This window comes from Brachyhypopomus gauderio, unplaced genomic scaffold (genome assembly GCF_052324685.1).
Source record: "Brachyhypopomus gauderio isolate BG-103 unplaced genomic scaffold, BGAUD_0.2 sc185, whole genome shotgun sequence".
Lineage (NCBI taxonomy): Eukaryota > Metazoa > Chordata > Actinopteri > Gymnotiformes > Hypopomidae > Brachyhypopomus > Brachyhypopomus gauderio.
In genome coordinates this window covers 138,624-164,474 of record NW_027507006.1, presented here as the reverse complement: position 1 = coordinate 164,474, position 25,851 = coordinate 138,624, and the positions used below count along the sequence as shown (strand labels likewise).

Sequence of the window (25,851 nt, the reverse complement as noted above, 5' to 3'; positions counted from 1 at the left end):
TCTGGTATCGTGATATGATTCAATCTGGCACCCTTCAAAAAACAACATGGACACCACAGGTTCAGGGTACAGAATCACATGGTATCCACCACACCATCGCTCTTATCCTTCCACATCACATAGCAACTACTTGATCGCAAGCCAACCCCTCCAACACTGAGGGCCCCTTGAAGCCACATCCTTTGTGAGGGACACCACTTCAGGAACCTGTTGAGGGCACCTTCTTTCACCATTCCCTGCATGCTACGCCAACGGGTGCTTTCACCAGACTTGCAAAGCAACTTCAAAAACCCAAACGAAAACAACAGCAGCAGAGGTGTCAGTGTAACCCGTGCGGTTCAGCCCCTGAGAACTGGTGTTGTCTCCGGTGACCTGCGTGCCCTGACCCGTCTTTACCCTGTAACTGGAGGTACTCGCATTCCCTTTCAAATGTGCTAATGCAATTATAACGAGTTCGCAAAGCTCGAGCGGCACCCCGCACCAATGCTGGTGCATGGCGCACAGCCGCGCCTTTCCACACCCGGCCGTCCGTGGAAGTCCCGGCGCACGGACCATAGTGGCTGTTTGAATCGGGTGTGGAGAAGCGGGTTAACGTGAGGTGAAGACCGCGGGGCTCAAACAATAGAGGCCTGGGGGAGAGGAGCAGGGTCAGGACAGCTTACCAACAGCTGGTCCTCGTGCACCCCGAGCAGGGGGGCTTTCTCTCGGCTCAATGGAGCGCCGGTGCGCTTGGAGAGGCCGATACAATATCCCCATCCGCCTCCATTGTGCGGCGGCCCCCAGCCCCTGTCACGCCGCACGGTCACCGCAGGTTGATCCGTAGCCGGGGTGTGTGGGCAAGGAGGGGGGGGGGAGGCTTCCCGTCCGTGAATGGGATAATATCAGTTTAATTGACTGTGCATAAAATACACTGGGCAGTGGGCAGAGGGGTCAGGGATACAGCAGGCGGATCAGCAGACGGGCGGGGCCAGATGCATGAGGAGCTCATGCACGCCGTGGCTATTCTGAAGGACTCGAAATGTATTCAGCACTCAATTATCCTATTCATACGAGCAGAGGAAAGAGGGAGAGAGAGAGAGAGAGAGATGGAGAAGGGAGAGAGGGAGAGGGAGAGGATGGGGGCACAGATGGCCATGGTGCAGGGAGAAAGAAAGTTTGGAGTGGAGGAAGAACTATTTTGCAAGCATCTTTTCTTCTGAGCAAATTTAGCGTAGAATAACGGGCTCTTTATTGGGTATTCATGAGTTGTGAACATGGTGCACTGAAAGCGTGAATGGGTCAACGAGAAAAGGATGAGGAATGAGAAAGAAAAGAGAAAGACTGAATAGACAGAGAGAGTGAGGAGGAGAGAAAGAGAGAGAGAGAAAAGGCCATGCATGAATGTGAATGAAAGTGAAAAGATGGTCTGTCGCCACACTCCTTATTAACTTTTGCTGCCAACAGCATCCATACAGACCCTGATCCTGCAGGGTCTACAGAGTGAAGTGATCCTGGAACTCTGCTGGGCATGGGGGGAGTGTCCATATCCCACGATGCACCTGGGCCCTACCGCCCAACCGTCTGTCATTCTCAGTCCATCCAAATGAACACTGACTACCTCTTTAAAAGAACATCACGTCCGAGCCTTTAAAGAAACATTACAATAATTCCCTCTCTAAAGACAACTGAAACTGCCACTCCCCATCTACAAAACCCCTCATACACACACACACACACACACACACACACACAATGCAGTGGGTTGAACCCTCCCCATCCCATGAATATAGGGCCTCTATTACTTCACCATGTGTTCCCTCAAAGCCACAACGGTTCCCATGGTTGCGACCATTATGATGCATGAATACTGCCTGTCACTTAAAGTGAGGAGTCTCTCCAGGGACGTGGGCTTAGTACGCCTAATTCATCTTTTATGCCACTAAACACCCTTTGATTGTAATAGACTTCTAATTGACTTTGGCGAATCAGTGATTGAAAGTGTAGAGGGAGAAAGAGAGACAGACGTACAGAGCTAAAACCTCCTGTTGAGGTGACAGTGCTCCAGTCAGTGAGGGGCTAAATACCCACACATTCCCTTCCACTCCAACATGTAACATACCATGTGATTAATAACACTCAGGGGGATAGTCTCCCAGATTACGGGTAGCCCTGAAGCTAAATAGACTTTCACTGGTGACCCAACACTAATGTTAACACTAATGTCCCACAAAGCAGATATTGGTGTTATTATTCAATTATTCAACTAATTGTCCTCTGCTGATTGTACTGTGTGTTCTGCCCTACCGCCACCCAGTCTCACTTCCGTATGAACCAAAGGAGTTTTCAGCAGCTCTGGGGTCAAACACGCCCTGCACACCTGCAGTCCCCACTCCCAGCTCTAGAGACCAGGCCCTGTGCATCTGGGGCTGTCCTCTACTCCAGGGGTTCTCAAGTGGTCTCAGCCCGGGACCCACTTTTTCTCATTGTCATTAAGTCGCGACCCAGTTTTATACAGTACAAATGTTATAACAAATTAAAAGGGTAAACAATTGGTGGTTACCATGGCAACAAGATGGTTCTCATGCTGGGCTACATACTAAAATTACTCAAGGAGCCAGTAGGTCCTAAAAGGAAAAAATCAGGCGCCAATAACTTTTTCTAGGTGCCATAATATAAACTAATAAGCACTCACATCAGGTCAGCTGTTATTTAGGATCTCTGTCGTCCAACATGACTGATGTTTTCTCTTCCTTGTAACTGTGGTTAAGTTGGTTTCATGTTCGCGTATTCGGAATTAGACATGTTTTAAATGTACTACTATTAGCATCTACAAATGACCTTAACATGGACAAAAGTGGTGGTCGTAAAGGCCCCGGAGCACTGCACACTCTTTTTTTCCTGCAAAGATTTAAATAATTTTAAACGATTCTTCATAAGATAAAAACAAGTTGTATAAATATTAAGTGCACATTTTGTCAAATGTTTAAATAGCTTTTAAAATGTCCATCATAAGAGCATAAAACAAGTTATAGTTAAGTGCATCCTAATCAACAACCTTGTTTTGTGGAATTATGATGGCCCATTTAAAAGCTATTGAAATATTTGACAAAAACTGACCACCACACACTGGTGCAAGGTATAAATACCCATCTTTTAGTTGTAGGTTGTTATTAAAGATTAACTTTATGTAATCCAACTTCTTTGGTGGTCTTAGATGGACCGTTTAAAAGCTATTGAAATTATTGCAAAAAACTGAGTGCGCAGTGCTCTGGGGCCTTTACGACCTCCACTTGCTTCCGTGTTAAGGTAATTTGTAGACGGTGCCTTAGACGTTGCAGCGGTGACAGGAGTATATTTAAAATAACATGTTTTAAAATACATATATTCCTGATGTAAACAAAGTTATAGATGTTTGTCTTGGGTGCCAGAAATAAGAATTTGCATATTTTGGTACTTTTAACTTAAAGGTATTGAAGAAAGAATTCCGAATATGCGAACGTGAAACGAACTTGACCAAGTTTCATAGTATGTATATGAGTGACATTTGATCCCATTAAAATGAACTTAAAACTATGTACAGTTATAAAGGAGTGTGTCCTCTTATGGTCCGACAGAAATGTAGACTGTGTGAAAAAATCCAATATTTTTGGCTTCGCTATTTTCAACAAGCTAACGCTTAGTGCTAAAGTTTCAGCTCGGCTCCGCTGCTTTGCGAGTCATGCTGGTGATTCCCGCTTTTGTTAATGGGCAGAGCGAACATGAGAGTGGGAACTACAGCATATCGGTTAACTTTTAAAATACAACCTCAAAAGAAAATTGTGGATATTTTTCCAATGACAAAAAGTCTTAACCCATAAAATATAATGCTCTTGTATCACCTGTCGCCACTGGCGAGTGAAATAATTTTATTACTCATTTATGGTCGCGATTGCGACCATTTTAGTCGCAGTCTGGAGTTGTGCTATGTGCCTCTGAAGTACAAAATCTGAAGAGTATACTTTTTTTTTTTTAACAAGCTGTCCGCGACCCACCAAGAACGTGTCCGCGACCCATTTTTGGGTCGCGACCCACCAGTTGAGAATCACTGCTCTACTCCACTAGTACAAATGGCACTATACAGTACATCATATTCAACTCATCAGCTAGTGTATTCCACCGCTATCTGGCCCTACTCATTCACACTCAAGGGTCCTACCTGTATCAGACCCAAGGCCCCTACCCGTACCGCACCCAAAGTAATCCAATTACTGATTACTCATTTTAAAAGTAACGTAGTTACATTACTGTTTACTTGATTTTAAAAGTAACTATGTTAGATTACAAGTAACTTTAGTAGTTACATTCAGCAGCAAAATTAGTTTTTCCAATACTCACTTTATTTTAAGTGCATTTTTAACAGTAACAATGTATCTCCTGACAATTCGTTTGTGTCGCTGCGCGGTATAATTTGTAAATGTATTTGTAAACGTAATACAAGTGAACTATTCAGTCAGACAGCCATTTGTTGTGAAACTAAATACAATTGCAATTACAAAAACAAGCATTTTAAAATTCCAGCACTTTTCAAACCTGGAACACAGTACAACATTAAAATTCCTTCCCCTGTTTGTGAGGGGTGTTTCTTTACACTGCAAAGAATGACGTGTAAAATGCGTTCGCCGCTCTCACAGGTTCACACGCAGCGTGCGAAGTCGAGCGCTAAGGTTAGACACAAAAGTATAACTGAATCAAGAAGAAAGAAAAAATATATATTTTTACTAAAGAAAATTAAAAATAGTAACGCAGTTACTTGGAAAATTAACTTTAATCTGATTACTGGACTGGAAATAGTAACTCATTATATTACTCGCTACTGTGATACAATTAGAGTAATGCGTTACTGACATCACTGCACGTACCACACCCCAGGCCCCTACTCGTACCGCACTCAAGGCCCCTGCTCGTACCGCACTCAAGGCCCCTGCTCGTACCATACTCAAGGCCCCTACTCGTACCACACCCCAGGCCCCTACTCGTACCACACCCCAGGCCCCTACTCGTACCACACCCCAGGCCTCTCTCTGTATTGGAAACATCTACTGCAGTCTTGCATGTTTGTGAAACCCAGGGTTGCCAACTTTTCAAGATCGCTTGGAGTGAGATTTGAACCTGGAGGGGGTGGCGAGTGTAAATTGTTGACGGGGGGTGGGTGGCGAACGTAAGTTGTTGACGGGGGGGTTGGCGAACGTAAATTGTTACCGGGGCGGTGTAAAATGGACACAAACTAAGTATTATATATAAGTATTATATCTGGTCGGCGCCAGAGTGAACTAGTAACTCATTGAATCATAGATATGGATCAGAGGTAAATAAACTAGATTTCTGTGAGAAATCGGAAGTGTGGCGTGAGAGCGTGTGAAGACGGTCAAATGCGTGTGTCTCACGCCCAATGCGTGAGAGTTGGCAACCCTGGAAACCAATAGTGACAAATTACGGTAATCTCTGTCCCATACCAGTAATCTCTTCCTCCTATACTTTTAAATAGATAAGGGGTTTTTTCCTGAGTTCTTGTTCACATAATTTGATGTAATATGTTTTTAACTTGGGAAGCTGTTCTGGAAACAGTTGGTAGGAAAAGCAGCTGATAGGCAGGAGGAAGGAACCTCGGGACAAAGCCTGGCCCTAAAACAGTTCTGACCAGGAGGACCTTGTCGGTCTCATGGTGTGAGACTCCAACATCCCACAATACACTTAATAAATCACATTACCCAGGACCACAGAAAAACAGAAGAAAGTAACAGCTTGGGCATCCGACTGGATCAACGATCTGGTTCAAAACATGACTGAGCAAGACTAGAAAACATGCTGAGACGCCTACTGGGAAATGTTTAAGAGTTTAACTTTATTCCTGTTCCTTTAAATAGTTGTGGCTTTTTTTGTTTGTTTGTGTGTGGGGGGAGGGGGCAGTTCTAGAATTCTGTGTAATTCTGGAAGTTAAAAGACAAGTGTAAAGTTGATGGTACCTCGGGATTCAAAACGATGATAAAATGTAGATAAATGTTCTAAAAATCATTGGTATATAATTGAATAGTTAAAATGACGAGATAAACTTGGCAGCCGCATATTTGAAATTCGTCGTCTTGTGCAATTTCTTAACAAGCAGTAAACATTTAATTTTTATTTCTTACTCAGCTCAAACTCTGACGGTCACGTTTGATTCAAGATGACTTGACTGTGATTCTTGACTGATTCACTATGAATCAAGTCTCGTGTTCTTGTTTGTAGGAGACATGGGGGGGAGCTGTAAACGGCGAACCACTTTAACAGGTACAAACGTCCTCTATACATCTGGCCTAGTCGCTTTACTTTTATGACCAAGTGATTCAGAAGAACAGCTGACGGGTAGATAATGGTCATTTCCTGGCCAAAATAACCCTTAAGCGGCCATTCAAATGGCAGGGAGCAGACCGTGGAAGGACTTATTTAACCCTAGACTGAAATCAGCACGGAGACGATACAAAGTGCTGCCTATTTACGGTCCCTTTCCACCAGCCTTCCTCTCTACTTCCCTCGCTCTTTAATCAGTTCATGACCTCGCGCTCTGCTGGCTCCTGTGCCCACTGTAATTATTACATCATTACGTAACTTTGATGCTGGCCCACGTAACGGAGCAACACGTGCGTTTGCGTAAAACATTTTTTCGTAAAACTATGCGCGTGCTGATTTCGCGGTCAAAGTTCAGGTCGAGAACGTTACGGGGAGAGAAAATGACCGGTTGTTGTTGTTTTGGCAGACATAAATGAGATTTTCACGGTCGTTACATTTCAAATGGTGACCTCAACAGCATGCAGTCGAACCGGGTTTTGCCGAAAGCTTAGGATGTTTGGTTAGTGAAAGGTTTAGCGTCAAGAACCACAAAGCACGTCCATATCCCACGCTGTTTTATTTTACCAAACGTATTTGTGTGTGTTCAAGTGGGAGGTGGAGAGGGAGAAAGGAGCATCGTGTGGGAGTCGTGGTACACCTCACCTGGAAAATCACGGGATACCTTTGGCCATCAACCGTGAGAGACCTGCAGCCCTCTGCAAGTGTTCAGTGCGCGCACATGCATCTCAGGACTTATACGCATAACCATTATACATAATTTCACTTTTAATATTCCGCTAGCCAATAAAAAGATTTAACGTTCGCACAAAAATATCGTAATTCCCAAGCATGGGTATCTATGGACCGGCTCGTTTTAACGTGCCACTGCAATAGACTAAAAGATCAACGCGAATACAGTCCCTCTGCTGCCCTCTAGTGGCCACACGCGCGTCGGCATGCACGTGTTTGTTGACGTATGATTTAACGTTTGATTGAATGAACAAAACAATATTTCGTGACGTATGCATTCAAAAAATTCTGTTAATTGTTTCGAACAAAAACGAGGAGATTTCTAACCCGATTTGTCCTGTTTTCGCCGAGACCGTTTTCAAGAGGGCTCCCAAACAAAGCGATGCTTGAAGGACCTTTCAGACGGCCAGATGTTTTGGCATTCTCACTAAAGGAAGATGGATGTCTTCAGACTTTAGTTGTGCATTAAACTTTTCTAAATTCTTCAAGGGTATTTTCTAATGTTATATCCTGGCAAACAGTGCTGTTTGTCAGAGTATTAGAGCAACTGCACAACGATATTTAAATTGTACATTTGATTTAGTTGTGTCTTGTTTACTAACCTAGCCATCTAGCTAGTTTAGCTTGCTAGGGTAGCTAGCTAGCAGCTTCCTGTGACAATCAAACTGAATTGGATGAATACCTGGTTTTGTGCATGTGATATTTTGGTAAGTCTTTGTGTTTGTGTTATAAAATCCTACATATTTTACTACCGTCGTCAGAATGTAAAAACATGAGATAAATGGCTAGCTAGCGGTATAGCTTGCTAGCAAACTAGCTACATTTATTTCCTGTTGTGGCTAGAAACTTGGTAGGTAATTTTCCTCTGGCTATCTACCCGGTTATTAAATGTGTACACAGAAAACTCACCTTAGGTAGCTTCCACATAACTAACGTAATTTGTGCAAGGATGTAGCTGGCTAGCTAATGGTAACTTTGTATTGCTGTCTTACAAAGTAGCTAACGTTAGCCAAGTTGTTTTTATTGTTAAGGGGTGTAACGTTATATTAACTACTTTATACGGACCTAGTTGAAGTAAATTTGTTGAAGTAGTTGAAGTACGGTTGATGTTTGCCTGTTGTAACCGGGCGTTAAACTGACGATTGCTGCATTAAACTAGTTGGTTTATGCACAAAGTGTTTGGTAACTTGTTTGGTTTATAAGTGTGGTAATTCACTGCAGTTACCCATTTTTAAAGTACATCTCCACTGTAAATGTTTTACTGTAAATGCTATTTAACTTGGCAATTTCCACATTATTGTCGTGTATCTCTTTCAGGTGAGTGTGCGTTACTAAGCGCTGTTGCTAGGCAGCCAGGCCATGCGCGCGGCCTGAGTGGACCGGCAGGTGCGGGAAAATGGCAGCGGAGTTGTATCCTGCCAAGAACGCGCCGCGCGCGTCCGACACCGCGACCACCCTGCAGCAGTACCAGCGACATAACAACAGCAACAACAACGCCAGTGTTCAGTGCTGCAACTGGCAGGGCCTCTACCCCACCATAAGAGAGAGGTGGGGGCCAGGCGCTCGCTCTCCTGGGTCACACTGCAGCATAACGTCCTGTGTAATGAATCTGTAAACTGGTTTTGCATTTAATCTGTGGTCAGTCACTGTTGTCTGTGTGACACAAAACCTAGTTAGTCAGCTTGCTCACTCAAGACAGGGGTGTCCCTTAATATAAGAGGCAGCAAATAGTCTAGCAACTCATTTAAGCCTTGTTTATGAGGGTTTTTTGGGTTTTTATTTAGTATATAGATGACTCGAGATTTAGTTCTACTTAATCTGCATACATGAACTGCCTTATTTAGCATTCACAGATGGAATACAGAGTTGTGCAGTCTCACACTTTAGAGCTTACAGGACCAACCTACTGCACCTGGAGCCCCGTGATTGGACAGCATTGCTGAGACTGACACTGGGAGTGGGGTGTGTTGAGCACAGCATCTCACGGCAACACATGAGCGAGGCATTGTTAGGAATCACGCCCGCAGTGTCCCACTCGCAGAGATTTGTGTGTCGAGTTCAGCTTTGATTTTCACCCATAGCAGTCCAGCCAGACCCCACACACAGGAACAGAGCCAGCAGAGTGTGGGACTGTACCATTGTGTGTGAGACTCTGGGGGGGTGAAGCATGCTGGGCATGAAAGCACCATTTGTGTGTGTGTCTCCAGAAACGCGGTCATGGTTAACAATGAGCTGGTGTGTGTGTGTGTGTGTGTGTGTGTGTGTGTGTGTGTGTGTGTGTGTGTGTGTGTGTGTGTCTCCAGAAACGCGGTCATGTTTAACAATGAGCTGATGGCGGACGTGCACTTTGTGGTCGGACCTCCGGGGGCAACACAGAGAGTTCCGGGGCATAAGGTGAGAGAATGGAACACTGTTACCGTGGCAACTGAGCAAAGCAGCATTTAACCCTCAACTCCAATTCCACAATTACACTGCACAGCCGTGAAGATCAGGAGTGTGTTGAACTAGTGTTTCTGCTTTTCAGCACGCAGTAGTGAGAGGATGCTGGAGGCCATGTGAGGGTCTCCGCTAGCCCTGGTTTTATCCAGCACCTGAGCCAAGCTGTCTTGGATGAATTTGCATTCTTCTCTTATTACACCGAAAGTGTCTCATGAATCAGGAGCGCTGAGCCAAAATTAGTTTTCCGCTTTGCTCGTGTCTGATTGTGTTTATTGGGATATGGCACAGTCTGGTTGTAATGACTCTTATCTATCCTCAAGAGAATGGCAAAAAACCATAGACAGGAACAAACATGTTCTCTCTTTCTGTGTTCTAGTATGTTCTGTTCCTCATTCTGTCTTCTAGAATGCTGTTTCTCATTCTGTATTCTAGAACGTTCTATTTCTCATTCTGTGGTCTTTTACATTCTGTGTTCTAGAACGATCTATTTCTCATTCTGTGGTCTTTTACATTCTGTGTTCTAGTATGTTCTGTTCCTCATTCTGTCTTCTAGAATGCTGTTTCTCATTCTGTCTTCTAGAACGATCTATTTCTCATTCTGTGTTCTTTTGCATTCTGTGTTCTAGTATGTTCTAGCTGTGGGCAGTTCCGTGTTCCATGCCATGTTCTACGGGGAGCTGGCGGAGGACAATGACGAGATCCGCATCCCCGATGTGGAACCACCCTCCTTCCTGGCCATGCTCAAGTAAGTGTGGAACCACTAGCAGATCCGTTCTTGTGGGCCGGTAGAGGAACCGGTCCAGATGCCACTCCGGGATTTCCCCCCGCCTCGAAGTTTGACATTTATTTAACTATCAAACAGAAGTAACGAAGAATCCAGTGCTAACGGAGGACGTAATTGTTTCCGTCTCCTGCCCCAAGGTACATCTACTGCGACGAGATCGACCTGTGTGCGGACACGGTGCTGGCCACGCTCTACGCTGCCAAGAAGTACATCGTCCCGCACCTGGCGCGGGCCTGCGTCACCTTCCTGGAGACGAGCCTGAGCGCCCGCAACGCTTGCGTGCTGCTCTCGCAGAGCTGCCTGTTCGAGGAGCCCGAGCTCACGCAGCGTTGCTGGGAGGTGATAGACGCCCAGGCCGAGCTGGCCCTGCGCTCCGAGGGCTTCTGCGACATCGACGCCCTCACCCTGGAGAGCATCCTGCTGCGCGAGACTCTCAACGCCAAGGAGGCGGTGGTGTTCGAGGCGGCGCTGGCGTGGGCGGAGGCCGAGTGCCAGCGGCGCGAGCTGCGGCCCACCGTGGAGAACAAGCGCCTGGCGCTGGGAAAGGCCATATACCTGATCCGCGTGCCCGCCATGTCGCTGGACGACTTCGCCAACGGCGTGGCGCAGACGGGCGTGCTGACGCTGGCCGAGACCAACGACGTCTTCCTGTGGCACACGGCCGCGCGCAAACCCGAGCTACCCTTCGCCTCGCGGCCGCGGAAGGGTCTCGCGCCCCAACGCTGCCACCGCTTTCAGTCCTGCGCCTACCGCAGCAACCAGTGGCGCTACCGCGGCCGCTGCGACAGCATCCAGTTCGCCGTGGACAAGCGCGTCTTCGTGGCCGGCTTCGGCCTGTACGGCTCCAGCTGCGGCTCGGCCGAGTACCAGGCCAAGATCGAGCTGAAGCGGCAGGGCGCAGCGCTGGGCGTCGCCGTCATCAAGTACTTCTCCGACGGCTCCAGCAACACGTTCCCCGTGTTCTTCGACTACCCCGTGCAGGTGGAGCCCGATACGTTCTACACGGCCAGCGTGGTGCTGGACGGGAACGAGCTCAGCTACTTTGGCCAGGAGGGCATGACGGAGGTGCAGTGCGGCAAGGTCACCTTCCAGTTTCAGTGCTCCTCGGACAGCACCAACGGCACGGGGGTGCAGGGAGGTCAGATACCCGAACTCATATTCTACGCCTGAGAACGAGAGAGCGGAGCGAACCACGCAGCTTTCGGTGCAGGGGTGGGAGGCCAACTGAATGTTCTCCTAGAGGACAGCAAAGCCTGTGCAAATAAATGTCATTGTTAGTTTTCATGGTTATCTCAAAACCAGTGTCAGTCTTTTAAGTACTTCTTGCTGTAAGTACTATTTCAAAATAGATTTTCTCAACACTACTATCCACATCCAGTAATATCAATGGCAGAAGGCCTGAGATACGACATGGATTAATCACGGCTAGTTTTGCCAAATTCTAGCATTTACTAAAATTTCTAGAATTTACTAGAAATCCTCACAGAGTCACTGAATTCTAGTTTCGTGGGTCTTTGGTTTGAATTTGTTTACACCTGTCCTACTCTATTCTCAGCGGAAAGAAGGTAGACACCATTTAATATTAAAGGCTCCACCTGTTTTCACTACAGCACAAACTTTCTCAAATCCTCCATAAACACTGAGTTATCTAAAAAGGTTTTTTTTTATACCTACAGTAGGTTTAACATCAGTGTTTTCATTGTGTGTCAGTATTAACACCCCATAGTCCATAATGAAGTTCTTTTAGAATATAATGTCCATTCCAAAACATCTGGATTTCATAGTTTCATTTGAGCGGAGTCTGATTGGTGGACACTAAGCAAAGCTAGTCTGATTGGTGGACACTGAGCAAGGATACTCTGATTGGTGGACTGCTCTGAACCTTGCCCATTAGCAGCAAGTCCTGCCTTGTGCCAGTTTGGATTGGAAACTTAATTCTACCTCTGCACCAATAGGAGGCTGCTTCCAGTTCAAACACCATGTTCAAATAGCACCGCCACCTACAACAACAAATAAAACAGATCAGCCTAATCACTACAGAAACAAACAAACTTCATAAGTTTTATCTAGCTGCAACTAGGCTACTGCTATCCTAAGAAACAGTTGCCAGCTATTTGTACACATTTGCATATACTATATATGTAAGAATTAAAGTGCTTATTTTGAATTTAATACTTGATCTTTTTATACTAAATATGTTAGTGAGGTGATCTGTTGGAAAATGTACACTGTAAACAATCACATGTAACCAAGCAACAAATCAAGTTTCCCCCTCTTTCTGTGGTCTGACTAAATCCTTCTCAAAGGGCCATTGTGGCTAAGCAAACATTTTACTATCCACAGTTCAGATGTTTTAGGTCTGTGGTTCTCAACTTGAATAAGAGGAAGGCTTGCCAGCCTCCATATGGCGTCGTCTCGAGGCCGCGCTGATCACACCAGCTGCTGACGCAAAACCAGAGTGTCCTGGTGCTTCACCCAGTTTTTCATGGGAATTTCGACTTATTGCACATTTTGACATTGTTTGCAATGAAAGAGATTAGTAACTGGGACCCAGTCCAAAACAAACCCCAGCCACTGACCTCTGTGTTGGGTTTAAAGCTTACATAGGAAAAGCACATTCTAGCATTGTTGATGCAGGTATATACATGTAATATAGACCTTATAATTACTACTTTACATTAAAAGGCCTTAATAAGAACTACTTACAGTTTCCGCCCTAGATCCAAACCATCCATAAATGTCCCCCCTTCAATCTAACATTAACAAAATGATTTATTGGGGTTGTTAATGGCCACCTCAGCTGCCCCTTGTCTTGTGTGTAAATCCAGTGGGGAGGGGGGTTCAGCTGATCTACTTACCACTGAAATATGCCCCCAGTTTGGTTCACCAACGCAAATTACAGTGAGTGACAAACACTTTAATTACATATTAAAGTGCTTTGTTTGATTACAAAGTCCAAGGAACGGAGGTCCACAATCAGGGGTTACTTTCTGGACTGGGTCTACAATCATAACGTGTGCCAACTTTTGAAATTAAATCTATTTTAAAAAAGTGTGTGTATGTGTGTCTATCGCTTATGTGCCTGTGGTATTCTGTGGTGTTAAGTGCCACCGAGACTGTTGAATGTGTCATCAGTTTTAACGTAACAAATAAAGCATTTTCCTCCAGCCTCTGCACCAGTCACGAGTATGGCTCATTCTGTTAAAAGTCGACAAAGTTTAAGTTTGTTTTTTTTAATGTTTCATATCAGGCTTTCTGAAAGATAAAAGTTCAAGCTGACAAGTTTCTTTACAAAAGGATTTGTACAAATAAAAAAAAAACAAACGTCAGGTATAATGAAGATGAGCTCCTAAGAGCAGAACAAGACTGTCACTATGGAAACGAGACGTTTTAATCCAATGTCAGGCAACGAGTTTTGGTTCTGACCACACACGTACGTCTAACACCTTCTTCCTCTCACGCTTCTACTTCGTCTTCTGTTTCTTCCGGGCCTGGAACTGCTCTGTCTTGTTCCTTATAGACTTGATGAGCGTGGTCAGATCGGTGTCCATGGCTTTCTTCGGGGACGTGGGCGTGGCCACACTGGCCGCCTCCCCTTCACCTGCGCTCTTCCCGCCATCCACCAGGGCCAGCTGGCTCTGTGGCGCCTCCTGCTGGCCGCGCTGCTGCTCAACTCTGCGTCTCTGCTTCTCCTCCAGGAAGTTCTGGGTGGCTTTGGTCTTCTTGTAGGCCGGGTCTGAGGGGTCCAGGTTATACAGGTGGGACGTGAACATGGCCTGGAAACGCGAGTCCTGCACATCCACCTGTTGGACACAGACAGGGAGCCTTCATTAGTAGATTACTACCAGTAGATTAGTAGAATACTACCAGTAGATTAGTAGATTACTACCAGTAGATTAGTAGAATACTACCAGTAGATTAGTAGATTACTACCAGTAGATTAGTAGATTATTACCTCAGTTACTATTGAGATATGTGTGTGAATACTGTCCCCAAGAATGTCCCATACATTTCCTACATATATGTACGTATCCACATGTGGGATTTGGCTAGAACTAGCGACCCGTTGAGGCTTGTAGGTTTGGGACTGGGTAAAAATTCTACCGGTGCATGAACACGACTGTGGTCAGTAATGAACACGACTGTGGTCAGTAATGCTTCGTTTTCCATGTCAGTTATTAAGTTCTTCAAAAATTTAAGTGGAACATTTGTGAAAGAAACAAATAGACAGATAAAGCAATGTATTTCTTAAAGAGGACAGATTTTTTTGATTATTTCCTCATGTGCCACATTAAACTCATGACTGTGGCTGGAAAGCGGTGCTGAGGAATGATTGGGGGACTTGTGAAGGGATGTTAGCCATGAGGGATGGTGAGGTTGACCTCTGACCTGGAAGTTGTCTTCTTCCAGCGGTGTGTTGCTTTTCAAAAGCTTCTTCCTCTTCTTCTTGCTCAGGTTCTGTTGCTCCACGATCTTATCATAGTTAAAATGCCTGTGGCCTTCATCTTCATCATCCTCCATCAGGAGAGCCATCTCAGCCTGTCCAAACACACACACACACACTTTCTGGATTTAACCGCGCTATGTGAACTTTGAGCTTCTGATAATGTCTGAGAGAAGATGCATTTACAAATAAAACCAACACACTCAGTGGACTACTACAAATAGAGATAAGAACACAGACATAAAATGAACATGGCTGACATTTCAGTGATCACAGGCTTACCTTCTGTCTCTCTAACTCCGCCTCCTCTTCCGGTGACCTTTGCTCCTCCCCTTTTTTACTCTTCTTTTTGTTTCTCTTGGATTTTCCTGTACACAACATCCAACAAAATGCGGACGAAAATCAAGAAAATACGTATTTAATGCAGTTATTAAGCATACTGAGTGATGAGTGGGAGAAATCAAGGACAGCTAGAGAATAAGACACAATGTTAGAAAGTTAGGACTCACCAGTAGAGCCATCCTGGTCTTCAGAGAAGAAGGGGTCATTGAGGTCGACACCAGGAGGAAGTTCATCATCACTAATAGCAGCATCACCCTGTGATTCCTAGGACAGACCAGACAGACAGACAGAGAGAGAAAAACGTATAATAACTGTATAATGTGTGTTCTTATGGACATCTGTAGTGTGTATAGTAACAGTGTATATGTGTGTTCCTATAGACGTCTGTACATGGATACTGCATCTACCTTCTTTCCTTGCCTCTTCACTTTCTTCTTTTCTTTTTTCTTTTCCAGAAACTCCTCCCACGGAGTTGGTTTATCTCTGCCTTCTAGTTTCTTCTTCACCAGCTTCTCTGTGGTCTCCTTCAACCCTAAACAACAACAAAACAAACACAGGTATCAATAAACACTTACAGAGGGTTGACCTTCTGGAACAATTTACACAAAGACGTGCCCAAAGTTAGCCGAAACACATTCACATTCAACATGACGTGAAATGACGTCAAACACAGAAACGCGGGAGCTGATCCACACTTCCGAATGTGTCAGAGACTAATCAGTGACTGTTATGTGGTAATGTGACGGTCATTCTCACTCTCAGACATCACTGACCTCAGTGAGCCCAAGACCAGTAACCACAGTGCTAAACGCGTACGCTGATGGAGCTCTTGACTCTGAGGCAGAATCTCGCTAGGAGATCAAAATATTAAAGCTTTCTTTTTACTTCCCAACACCTGTTTCACACCTTCAATTATCCAGCATGATCAGACACAAAACAGGATTACAGAAGGAATCCAGACACTAGAATTCTAGATCTGCTTTAGTATGAACAATATCTAGAAATGTTCTGGCATGAATTCGGTATTTAGTATGTCCCGGTGCGAGCCGTGCGTTTAGTATGTCCCGGTGCGAGCCGTGCGTTTAGTATGTCCCGGTGCGAGCCGTGCGTTTAGTATGTCCCGGTGCGAGCCGTGCGTTTAGTATGTCCCGGTGCGAGCCGTGCGTTTAGTATGTCCCGGTGCGAGCCGTGCGTTTAGTATGTTCCGGTGCGAGCCGTGCGTTTAGTATGTTCCGGTGCGAGCCGTGCGTTTAGTATGTCCCGGTGCGAGCCGTGCGTTTAGTATGTCCCGGTGCGAGCCGTGCGTTTAGTATGTTCCGGTGCGAGCCGTGCGTTTAGTATGTTCCGGTGCGAGCCGTGCGTTTAGTATGTTCCGGTGCGAGCCGTGCGTTTAGTATGTTCCGGTGCGAGCCGTGTGTTTAGTATGTTCCGGTGTGAGCCGTGTGTTTAGTATGTTCTGGTATGAGCTCTGCGTGGCGTGATGGTGGCGATGGTACCTGGCACCCACGTGACCTCCATCTCCATGTCCTTATCCTTCTCTTTTCTGTCCTTGTCCCGGATGCTCTGCAGGAGCTCGCGGTATTTAGCGATCTGCTCTTCCTCTTTCTTTCCTTTCTTCCCTCTCTTCTTCTTTTCCTCCTCCACCTCCGTGGAACACTCCACCGGCAACTCCACCTCTAACGGGGCTGTGTTAACAAGATCAGCTCAGCCAATACAGAGTGCAAACTTTACTACAAATAAATGAAATATATGGCCGTTCAGGATTTTAAGATCTTCTTAACCATTATAGGGACAAAACCGCAGATGTCTCATTTGTTGTTAGTTGTTAGTTGACGGCTGTGACATTCACCCACTCACTTTCAGCCTCAGGCCCTCCTTCCTCTTCCTCCTCATCCTCACTGGACGAGGCGAGGTAGGCTTTGAAATCCATATCAAGCAGTTCGTCCTTTTTGAACGTCCTGCTGAGGGTGGTTGCGCGGTCATGATCCGTTTCGTCCCACGTTAACTCGACCTGGAGACAGACAATAACGTGCATGAGGTCCTCCAGAGGAACAGTTGTCACGTGGCGTCCGCGGCTTCTGTGGACACGAGCAAGCCCCTCCCCCAGTGCTGAGACTCACAACCGTTATGCAAAAAGCCACATAAATGAGCAAATTAACTAGCTAACTTCTCAAGCTTTCACAGACTGCACTATTATTAATTTCATAGGCAGTACATACAGATGTGAGCTACTAATCTATTACATTGTAAAAAAAAAAAAAAAGTGCCATATTTTGTCAATTGTGATTTTTACACCCCAATCGAAATTTGTCCTCCGCTTTTAACCCATCTGTGCAGTCAGAACACACACACACACTAGTGATTACTAGGGGGCTGTGGATCACACGTGCCCAGAGCGGTGGGCAGCCCTAGCCCGGCGCCCGGGGAGCAGTTGGGGTTAGGTGCCTTGCTCAAGGACACCTCAGTCATGGCCTGTCTGGGAATCGAACCCACGACCCTCCGGTCACAAGTCCAATTCCCTAACCGCCAGGCCATGACTGCCCCATGACTGTAGTAAACTCCATTAAAAGTGCAGCAGTTCAGTACAGTGTGTAGAAGAGACTCTGGAGACGTCAGTAACGCTTGGGCCTGGTGTACCTTGGCGGTTGTGGTTGCGGCGGAGGTGAAGAGTTTGGGTTGGTAGGTGGAGAGGTCCACCTCCGTCGCTCCGTCTCTGGGTTCATCGTCAAACGTGACATCGTCAGGGATGAACCTGCATTAACGTGGGTCCACGTGGCGGGGATCGCCATGGGAACAGGAACAGTGTTCAGAGCAGAGGAGCCACAGCGTTTTGTCACCATGTACCGTATTCATCTATGGTTCTAACACCGACTGGACTTTAACTACAAAAATAAAACCATGGCTGTCATTAATAATGAATGAGGGCTGACAATGAACAGCTAGCATTATGCTAGTTTACCTGACTGCCATTCATTATGATTCACTGTTAGTAAACAAAAGGACTAAATCACCAATCTGGTCTTGGGAGTGCAGGACAGTTTGGTGGCTTTTCTGCTCATGCTCATCTGATTCAACCTTGATTCAACCCATTAGTTAATTATCCGGAACAGAATCTGGGCCACCAGTCATGACAGCAGGGCAGCTGGCTTTATGCTAACCAATAACCATTGGCTTCCATTCACTTAGCGTTAGGCTGGCGTTTTCCTAGCGGCACTATCCACCTGAAGGGTCTCACCTCAGGTCCAGCGTGGAGCAGCTGCTCTCGTACTCGAAGCCGTCGCATTCGTTGTAAATACCGACGGCCGTAGCCACGGAGTCACACTCCACCACAGCGTAGTAGTAGCGCAGGCGTTTGAACTGGTAATCCCGCACCTTCTCTCTGTAGAGTCTGAAACACGACGGTTGGGTGATGAACGAAGCTGGCTCCTTTATCAACCACTGCCCTCAGGTAACGAAGCTCTGTTTGTGTTTCTCTGGTGCGTACTGATTTAGAAGACGCTCTCATCCAGAGAGACTTATTTATCAGTATGACAGTACTGGTGCTTCATGGGAAACAAACCCATGACCTTGGTGTTACTAGCACCTGTAAACGTGTAAATATTAACACCTTAACGTGTTCCGAGTGCTTCCTGCTGAAGTGATGCTTGTAATGTCATTAGCCATGAAGTGTCTACTGCACAACTGAGCTCTGTTCCTACTGGAGATTTGTCTGAGATCTTGGGACTGGGAAATGGTACCATAGCAACCAAACTAAAGGAGGGGGTGTTAATGTGGTAAACGAGACACAACAACCATACTTCAAACCCTCTAATTAAGTAGCTTCACTGGGTGATAACAAATGTGAGAAGAAGGTTCTGCATAAGTTCTGCACCATGGAGGAAGGAAAATCTTCATAAAGAATAACTAGAAAATTGTGCATCTCTGTGTGTGTGTGTGTGTGTGTGTGTGTACGCAGTACTTTTGTTCCGCAGTGTCTGCGTTAGGGTCGTCTGGGAGGCTGGTGAGTTCCAGTGGACCCTGAGTCTGCTCTGCTTGCATCCGCTCCTTACCAAACTCAGAGGGGAAGATCTGTGAGAAACACACACACACACACACACACACACACACACACACACACACACAATAACACGGGTTCAGATATGCAGGCAGCAGCAGCTGTATAACAGCGTGAAATGGTGGCGAGGGGGACGTTACCCTGACAGACAGCACCGCTCCGTCTTTGGGTTTGAAGGACCTGAAGAGAGCCAGCAGGTCTTTAGCTTTGATCCGGTCCCAGTCTATATTACACACTGCCAGTCTCCGACTTGTCTGATCACACACACACACACACACACACACAAAACACAGGGCTTAAAACCCATGACCCAAAACTCGTGACCCAGCCTGTGCAACACAGCCCTGCTGCAGCTGCTCTACAGAAAGCGTGACATGTTTGCTGTACACAGACCTGTATGTCTGTGTACTAGAAGACCAATATAAGACCAGTGTCATGTGGCCTTGCTGTATTAAACCCTTAAAGTTCAACAGATGCCGCGTGGTCATTCTTAATCCAGGCTAAAGGAAAATGGCTAAATGGAAATCCAGCTGTAATCCTTAAATTTAATTCACAATGAAATATGTGCAACTGAAACATTAAACGTTAAACATATTGGCCCTTTTGAAGATGTGAAACATTTTTAAAGTGAACGGTGTGAAAGTGAATGGTGAGTGTTGAGAACCTCCTCGGAGCGTGGAGCATCCTTCCACATCTCGCCCCAGTCATGCTCAATCTCCTCCTCCTCACGACGAAGCACGTCATCCACCTCCTCTACATCATTATCATCATCTTCCTCTTCAGAGCTGGTCTCAATGTTGCCTTTGCCTCTGGCCAGGTCAGGGCCACTGTCACTGTCGCTTTCTTCTTCCAAATCGCTCACATCATCTTCGTCGTCATCAACATCATCATCATCATCCTCGTTATCAATGGAGAGCAGTACTCCCTTGTCAGCATCGCTATCTTCCTCTGCCTCGTCATCGTCAGCCTCTAAGTCATCATCCTCTCCTTTGTGAACAAACAGAATGTTATTTGGGTGATAAATTTGTTTGAAATTACTGACCTTTAAAACAAACAATGATCATGAACATGTAATCAAATTCCTGTAATGCATAAACAGGATGTATATCTCACCATATTGACCCCTATTTTGCGTCATACCACAGTGTTTCTCACCTTCCTCAAAATCTCTATCTCCTTTTGCTAGCTCTGTTGTAGCCTTTCGGGCTTTCACAAAATCTTTGGGTTTTGAAGGCGTTGTGCATTTTGTTAGAGTCTTCACAGTCACAAGCTCCACCTCTTTTTCAGGCCCCACCTCTTTTTCAGGCCCCTCCTCTTTTTCGTCTCCATCTTCAAGTCGAGGCTCCTCCGCTCCTTCTTTTGCTTTTGCTTCTGTTCTCTTCTTCTTCATCATCTTCTTCTTCTTTTCATCCTCATGTGAGTTTTCGTTCCCATCGGAAAGCTCAGAATCTGAAAGTTTGTAGAAGCGTTTTAGGTCCTCTGTGGACGTGTGGTTGACGGGACGTCCACGTTTGTCCACGGTGTACTTCAGTTTAAACCGTTCGTCGTGGAACATGGACTGGAAGCGCTTGTCGATCCGGACCCTCCGGTCCACATCCGGCATTTCCCAGAAGCGAGGGTCCTTGTTGACGCGGGCGAAGCGCTCATCACCACCCGGCTTCTTCTTGGAGGACATGATGGCTTTAGGGAGAGGAGCTATACAAGTCTACCGTAACCTGATCCCAACACAGAAATAAATACATGCAGTTATTTATTTATTTTTACATGACAGGAACGCAATATATCATGAGGAGACTGATAGATATTGAGACTGATAGATATTGTGACAGATATTGTAAATAGATAAATAAATACAGAAATAATAACATTGGCGGACTCTAGATAAGACAATGATCGATCAAAATATTTACTTTCTGGGACCATATAAACATTGTACTCATCAAAACCTGACAAAATAATGACGGGTAATAATAAAACGCTAAACTACGCAGGGGGTCTTTACACAGCCGTGGTGCAGCTGCTCTACAGAACACGTGACATGTTTGCTGTACACAGACCTGTATGTCTGTGTACTAGAAGACCAATATAAGACCAGTGTCATGTGGCCTTGCTGTATTAAACCCTTAAACTTCAACAGATGCCGCGTGGTCATTCTTAATCCAGGAAGGGAACAATGGCTAAATGAAAATCCAGCTGTAATCCTTAAATATAATCGAAATCGAAAAATATATAGGCATTCTTCCTCAGTACTACATACGTATAATTTTAACAAGAAAATTCACTGCAAGAAATGTTTTTAATAATTCATATTGCGATCAAGATGGGTAAAGGTAAATAACGTAAGCATTAATACTGCTTTTATACGCACTCTCTAGTAAGCTCAATCATACATTGATAACATGTTAGAAAGCTAGCATAGCCAGCCAGTTACGGCGATGTAACGTTAGCCACGTTAGTATGGCTAAATTACACAGACCCTGTCAAATATGTAATGCAATAAACTATCGGTCTCATCCGCTAGCTGTAGAAGAATATACCGTTTTAGGTTGGCACTAATATGAAATTAGTTGCTAGTAAGTAGAATAAACGTTAACGTGTAAACACACTCACCAGGGGATTTACTACACAGTAAGTAGTTTCATCGCCACACACGTGTTTTCCTATGATGCTCAAACTACTTCCCTGACAAGGCCCTTAGCTCCGCCCCGTGTCTCCTACGGCACGCCGGAAGGGTCACGATAACCTTCCACGCACCGCGCGGTTTATTTGACGTTTCTACGATCTTTCTGCGTTCTGTTTGGCGACGGAACGATGAACAACCTGTTGAGACGCCGCGCTGTCTGTGGCGCCTGTCTCTGCCACAGCGCGCTCCGAGCAGGACTGAGCAGGGCGCCGGGTCCTCCTGGGCCTCGGGTTTTGGTTCAGGACGGGTTTGGTTCTCCTCCGGAGCGCAGACGGCTGTCCGGACGGGAAGGAGGCGCGACGAACGTGTTCGACAGACGCATGAAGAGAAGACAGAAGACGTGGGCGTCGTGTTTACGAGACCACCACAAATACGATTACTTACGAGACGAGGTCAGGCTCGCCCCCCGCAGCGGACACACGCCGTGGACGCGACACTGTAACTAAAACCCCTTTCTGCTGTTTCAGGTCGGGAGCAGAGTTGCGGACAGAGTTTATGACGTTGCGAGGTAATTTGAGTTTTTTTCTGCCTGTTTTTGTTTCAGTAATGCGTTTATTACTATGTTTATGAAGGACAAACATCAGCTGAGCTGAGTTAAGTCTCAGTTTAATGCTCTTAAACGAGGAACTCCGGAGCTTGACTGATTAACAGCAGTCTTCGTGATGGCGGCCGATGTTTACAGGACCTTCCCGCTGGCACTAGACGTGGGCTGTGGGAAGAGCCATGTTGCTGAGCATCTCAGCAAGGTGACTTTACCTGTTCTTCTTCTCAAACATGTAGCACATCTAGTTGCGAGAGGTACCAGAGACACCAGAGACCTGTGATCACTGCCCACAAAGCATACACACCGTCTTACTGACTAATTTGTATTGGTCCTCTGTGCAAGAGCGTCTGCCAAATTCTGAAAGTGTAATGTGTAAAAACGCATTTCTCCTTTCCAGGATATTGTGGAGTGCCTTTTTCTGACTGATGTTTCTCGTGGTTTGTTGGTAAGTGAAACTACAGAAACCTGGGTGAAGGGTTGCTGGACAGCGCCAGACCGACATGTAACCTCCATACACAACCGTTGCTGTGTGGTCTGTGTGTGTATAAAACTGTATCCGATGTCTCAGATGCAGAAGAAAGAGTGTGAGATGCCCACAAAGTGTGTGATGGCGGATGAAGAGTTCCTGCCATTCCGGGAAAACACCTTCGACCTGGTGGTCAGTAGCCTGAGGTAACACACGATTAATAAGTTAGTAGGTGAGGTGTTGCACTGTTAGGAATGATATAAGATGAAAATAAAATGCAGTGGCCTTCAATATTACTATGAACATGTAAATTTGCAACTGAACGGCATTTGTGAACATTATTCTGGTATTTGATGCAGTGTGTGTGTGTGTGTGTGTGTGTGTGGTTTGTTTTTCCGTCCTCTCTTAGTATGCACTGGATCAACGATCTTCCCGCAGCTCTACGGCAGGTACCGTGTTTCCTGCCGTTGGCTCTCAGGAGTGGCCAGCACTTTCGTTTCGCTTTCTTTTCTCTCACAGTGCGCTCGGCGCCAGTACCCGCTGGTGAAGACCTGATGCATTCTTATCTTCTCTACCCCTCCCTCCCCTTCCAGATCCACAGGGTGCTGAAGCCAGATGGGGTGTTCATCGGGGCCATGGTGGGCGGCGAGACCCTGTACGAGCTGCGCTGTTCCCTGCAGTTGGCTGAGCTGGAGAGGGAGGGCGGATTCTCGCCCCACGTCTCCCCCTACACGGCTGCTACCGACATGGGCAACCTGCTGGCCCAGGCTGGCTTCAGCATGCTGACTGTGGTTAGTATCCTGGCTCACTGTGGTTAGTGTCCTGGCAGTTATCAACATGATCACTGTGAGTTAGCGTCCTGGCTGGTATCGCTGTGAGTTAGCGTCCTGGCTGGTATCGCTGTGAGTTAGCGTCCTGGCTGGTATCGCTGTGAGTTAGCGTCCTGGCTGGTATCGCTGTGAGTTAGCGTCCTGGCTGGTATCGCTGTGAGTTAGCGTCCTGGCTGGTATCACTGTGAGTTAGTGTCCTGGCTGGTATCACTGTGAGTTAGTGTCCTGGCTGGCTTCAGCATGCTCATGATTGTTTCCTGGCCGTACTCAGGATCAAATCCGGTCCATATTTCCTTTTATCCTCCTCCACTAACGGCTTTTATGAGCTTGCAGAAGTGAGTCTGTTCTCCACAGACCAGCTGGGGGAGACACTAGTGTGATCTGGGGGAGACACTAGTGTGATCTGGGGGAGACACTAGTGTGATCTGCCTTTATGTGATGCATAGTCCTGTTTCTCTGTTTATTAGGATGTCGATGAAGTTCAGATTCATTACCCAGGGATGTTTGAAGTCATGCACGATTTACAGGGTAGGTGTCAATATAGTTTTCCAAACATGTTAAAGATTAATGCACAAATCATAAAGAACATTTGAATATTTATTGTCTCATATCTAAGGTATGGGCGAGAGTAATTGTGCATGGAACAGGAAGTCCCTCCTGCACAGAGACACCATTTTAGCAGCTGCTGCCATTTACAGAGGTGAGTTTTAGAGGTAGTGGGGACTTTTATTAGTGCAGGATACACCCATACAAACATACATGAGGACTGTGGCCTAGTGTTTCCAAGACATCATAACACAATCAAAGCAGAGTTTTAATTTCCAGTCAAATTTTGATTGAGCTGTCAAGATTATACTATTAATATATGACATATGACATGCACACGCTCCAGCTCTGTGGCAGTAGTGAACTCCTAAAGGACTGAATGGACCACAGAATCTTCACGTGGAATTATTTTCCCTTTATTCCCATAGGTACCTAAACTTAATATTTAGATCTGCAGACCAATCCAGCTATTCTCAGTAGTACCCAGTATACCCATGATTCTACTAGGAGACTGATATCTAAAATCTTTACACCACTTGGTTCTTTGTCTCTCTCTCAGAGATGTATGGTAATGATGACGGATCTGTTCCAGCTACATTTGAGATCCTCCACATGATTGGTTGGAAGCCTCACGAGTCACAGGTCTGCTGCTGCTTCATTGGCTCTTGCTTGATCTGTTTCCGGAACATCTGTGAAACTCGATAATGTCCTTTAATGTGAAGGAGAAATTGAGGTGATGATATAAAGCTTTTAATCGTTTTGGTTTTTCTATTTACAGGCGAAACCTGCAACAAGGGGCTCTGCTACTGTATCGTTTAGAGATTTGTCAAAGATCAGCCAACCACAGACCAGCAACAAAACAGACACACCTTAGCACTAGGAGCCTGAATCTACCTGAACATACATAAATATGAACCGTACATGAACACAATGTAAAAAAAAAATATCCCTTGAACGTTTTTCATTCATAGAGTAATAAAACATACTCAAAAGTAATACGATTTTAATATGGTGGCAAACATCATTTCATTTCTAAATGGCTTGGAGAACAAATACAGAACACAAATAACCCAAAAGGATTTCAGTTGTGAAATTACAAACCATTATCCCAGTACGAGAGGAAACGTAGTGCATTGTGGGCATTTTTAAAAGGTTTTTTGCTAGGTGTATTAAATGTTCTACCCCTGTCACAAACCCAACATGTACAATGAGTCAGTATAAAGCGTCACACAGCCCCTATTGACCTTATTAACTAGGAAAAAAAACAATTAGTTCGTTTCTACTTCTGAAAGGAAAAACACAGAATTCTGATACACATTCCCCTTCATCCCCTGCAAATTCATGTTGCATTAGTACAAGCACCTGCGTGTGGACTGTTCAGTGATCAGCACATTCAGAGGGTTGTTCTGTACGTGTGGACTGTTCAGTGATCAGCACATTCAGAGGGTTGTTCTGTGCGTGTGGACTGTTCAGTGATCAGCACATTCAGAGGGTTGTTCTGTACGTGTGGACTGTTCAGTGATCAGCACATTCAGAGGGTTGTTCTGTACGTGTGGACTGTTCAGTGATCAGCACATTCAGAGGGTTGTTCTGTACGTGTGGACTGTTCAGTGATCAGCACATTCAGAGGGTTGTTCTGTACGTG

At 45.6% G+C, this 25,851-nt stretch overlaps 3 protein-coding genes across 4 annotated transcripts; 2 read left to right on the top strand and 1 right to left on the bottom strand.

The window, feature by feature from the left end:
- Positions 1-7,073: 7,073 nt before the first annotated feature.
- On the top strand, positions 7,074-13,476 carry btbd3a (BTB (POZ) domain containing 3a). Its single transcript, XM_076995200.1, has 5 exons — positions 7,074-7,781; positions 8,392-8,622; positions 9,378-9,468; positions 10,140-10,258; positions 10,435-13,476. Exons 2-5 carry the CDS (start codon positions 8,471-8,473, stop codon positions 11,465-11,467), a joined length of 1,395 nt encoding a protein of 464 aa, XP_076851315.1. The 5' UTR covers positions 7,074-7,781; positions 8,392-8,470; the 3' UTR covers positions 11,468-13,476.
- Positions 13,477-13,533: 57 nt separating this feature from the next.
- On the bottom strand, positions 13,534-21,870 carry esf1 (ESF1 nucleolar pre-rRNA processing protein). Its single transcript, XM_076995199.1, has 14 exons — positions 21,748-21,870; positions 20,293-20,852; positions 19,802-20,124; positions 19,278-19,391; positions 19,042-19,151; positions 18,319-18,471; positions 17,721-17,835; positions 16,941-17,094; positions 16,580-16,768; positions 15,491-15,615; positions 15,251-15,347; positions 15,024-15,109; positions 14,687-14,836; positions 13,534-14,100 (listed from the first exon to the last, which is right to left on the bottom strand). Exons 2-14 carry the CDS (start codon positions 20,810-20,812, stop codon positions 13,762-13,764), a joined length of 2,475 nt encoding a protein of 824 aa, XP_076851314.1. The 5' UTR covers positions 20,813-20,852; positions 21,748-21,870; the 3' UTR covers positions 13,534-13,761.
- A 78-nt stretch (positions 21,871-21,948) lies between these two features.
- On the top strand, positions 21,949-25,207 carry ndufaf5 (NADH:ubiquinone oxidoreductase complex assembly factor 5). 2 transcript variants are annotated; one of them, XM_076995201.1, is made up of 11 exons: positions 21,949-22,212; positions 22,288-22,328; positions 22,503-22,566; positions 22,762-22,809; positions 22,933-23,036; positions 23,240-23,279; positions 23,424-23,621; positions 24,128-24,188; positions 24,277-24,360; positions 24,766-24,848; positions 24,985-25,207. In XM_076995201.1, the coding sequence occupies exons 1-11, from the start codon at positions 21,949-21,951 to the stop codon at positions 25,078-25,080; spliced, it is 1,083 nt and encodes a 360-aa protein (XP_076851316.1). In that variant the 3' UTR covers positions 25,081-25,207. The 2 variants fall into 2 exon arrangements, with proteins under 2 accessions (XP_076851316.1, XP_076851317.1); XM_076995202.1 differs by having other exon boundaries at positions 22,115-22,212; positions 22,445-22,566.
- Positions 25,208-25,851: the final 644 nt, after the last annotated feature.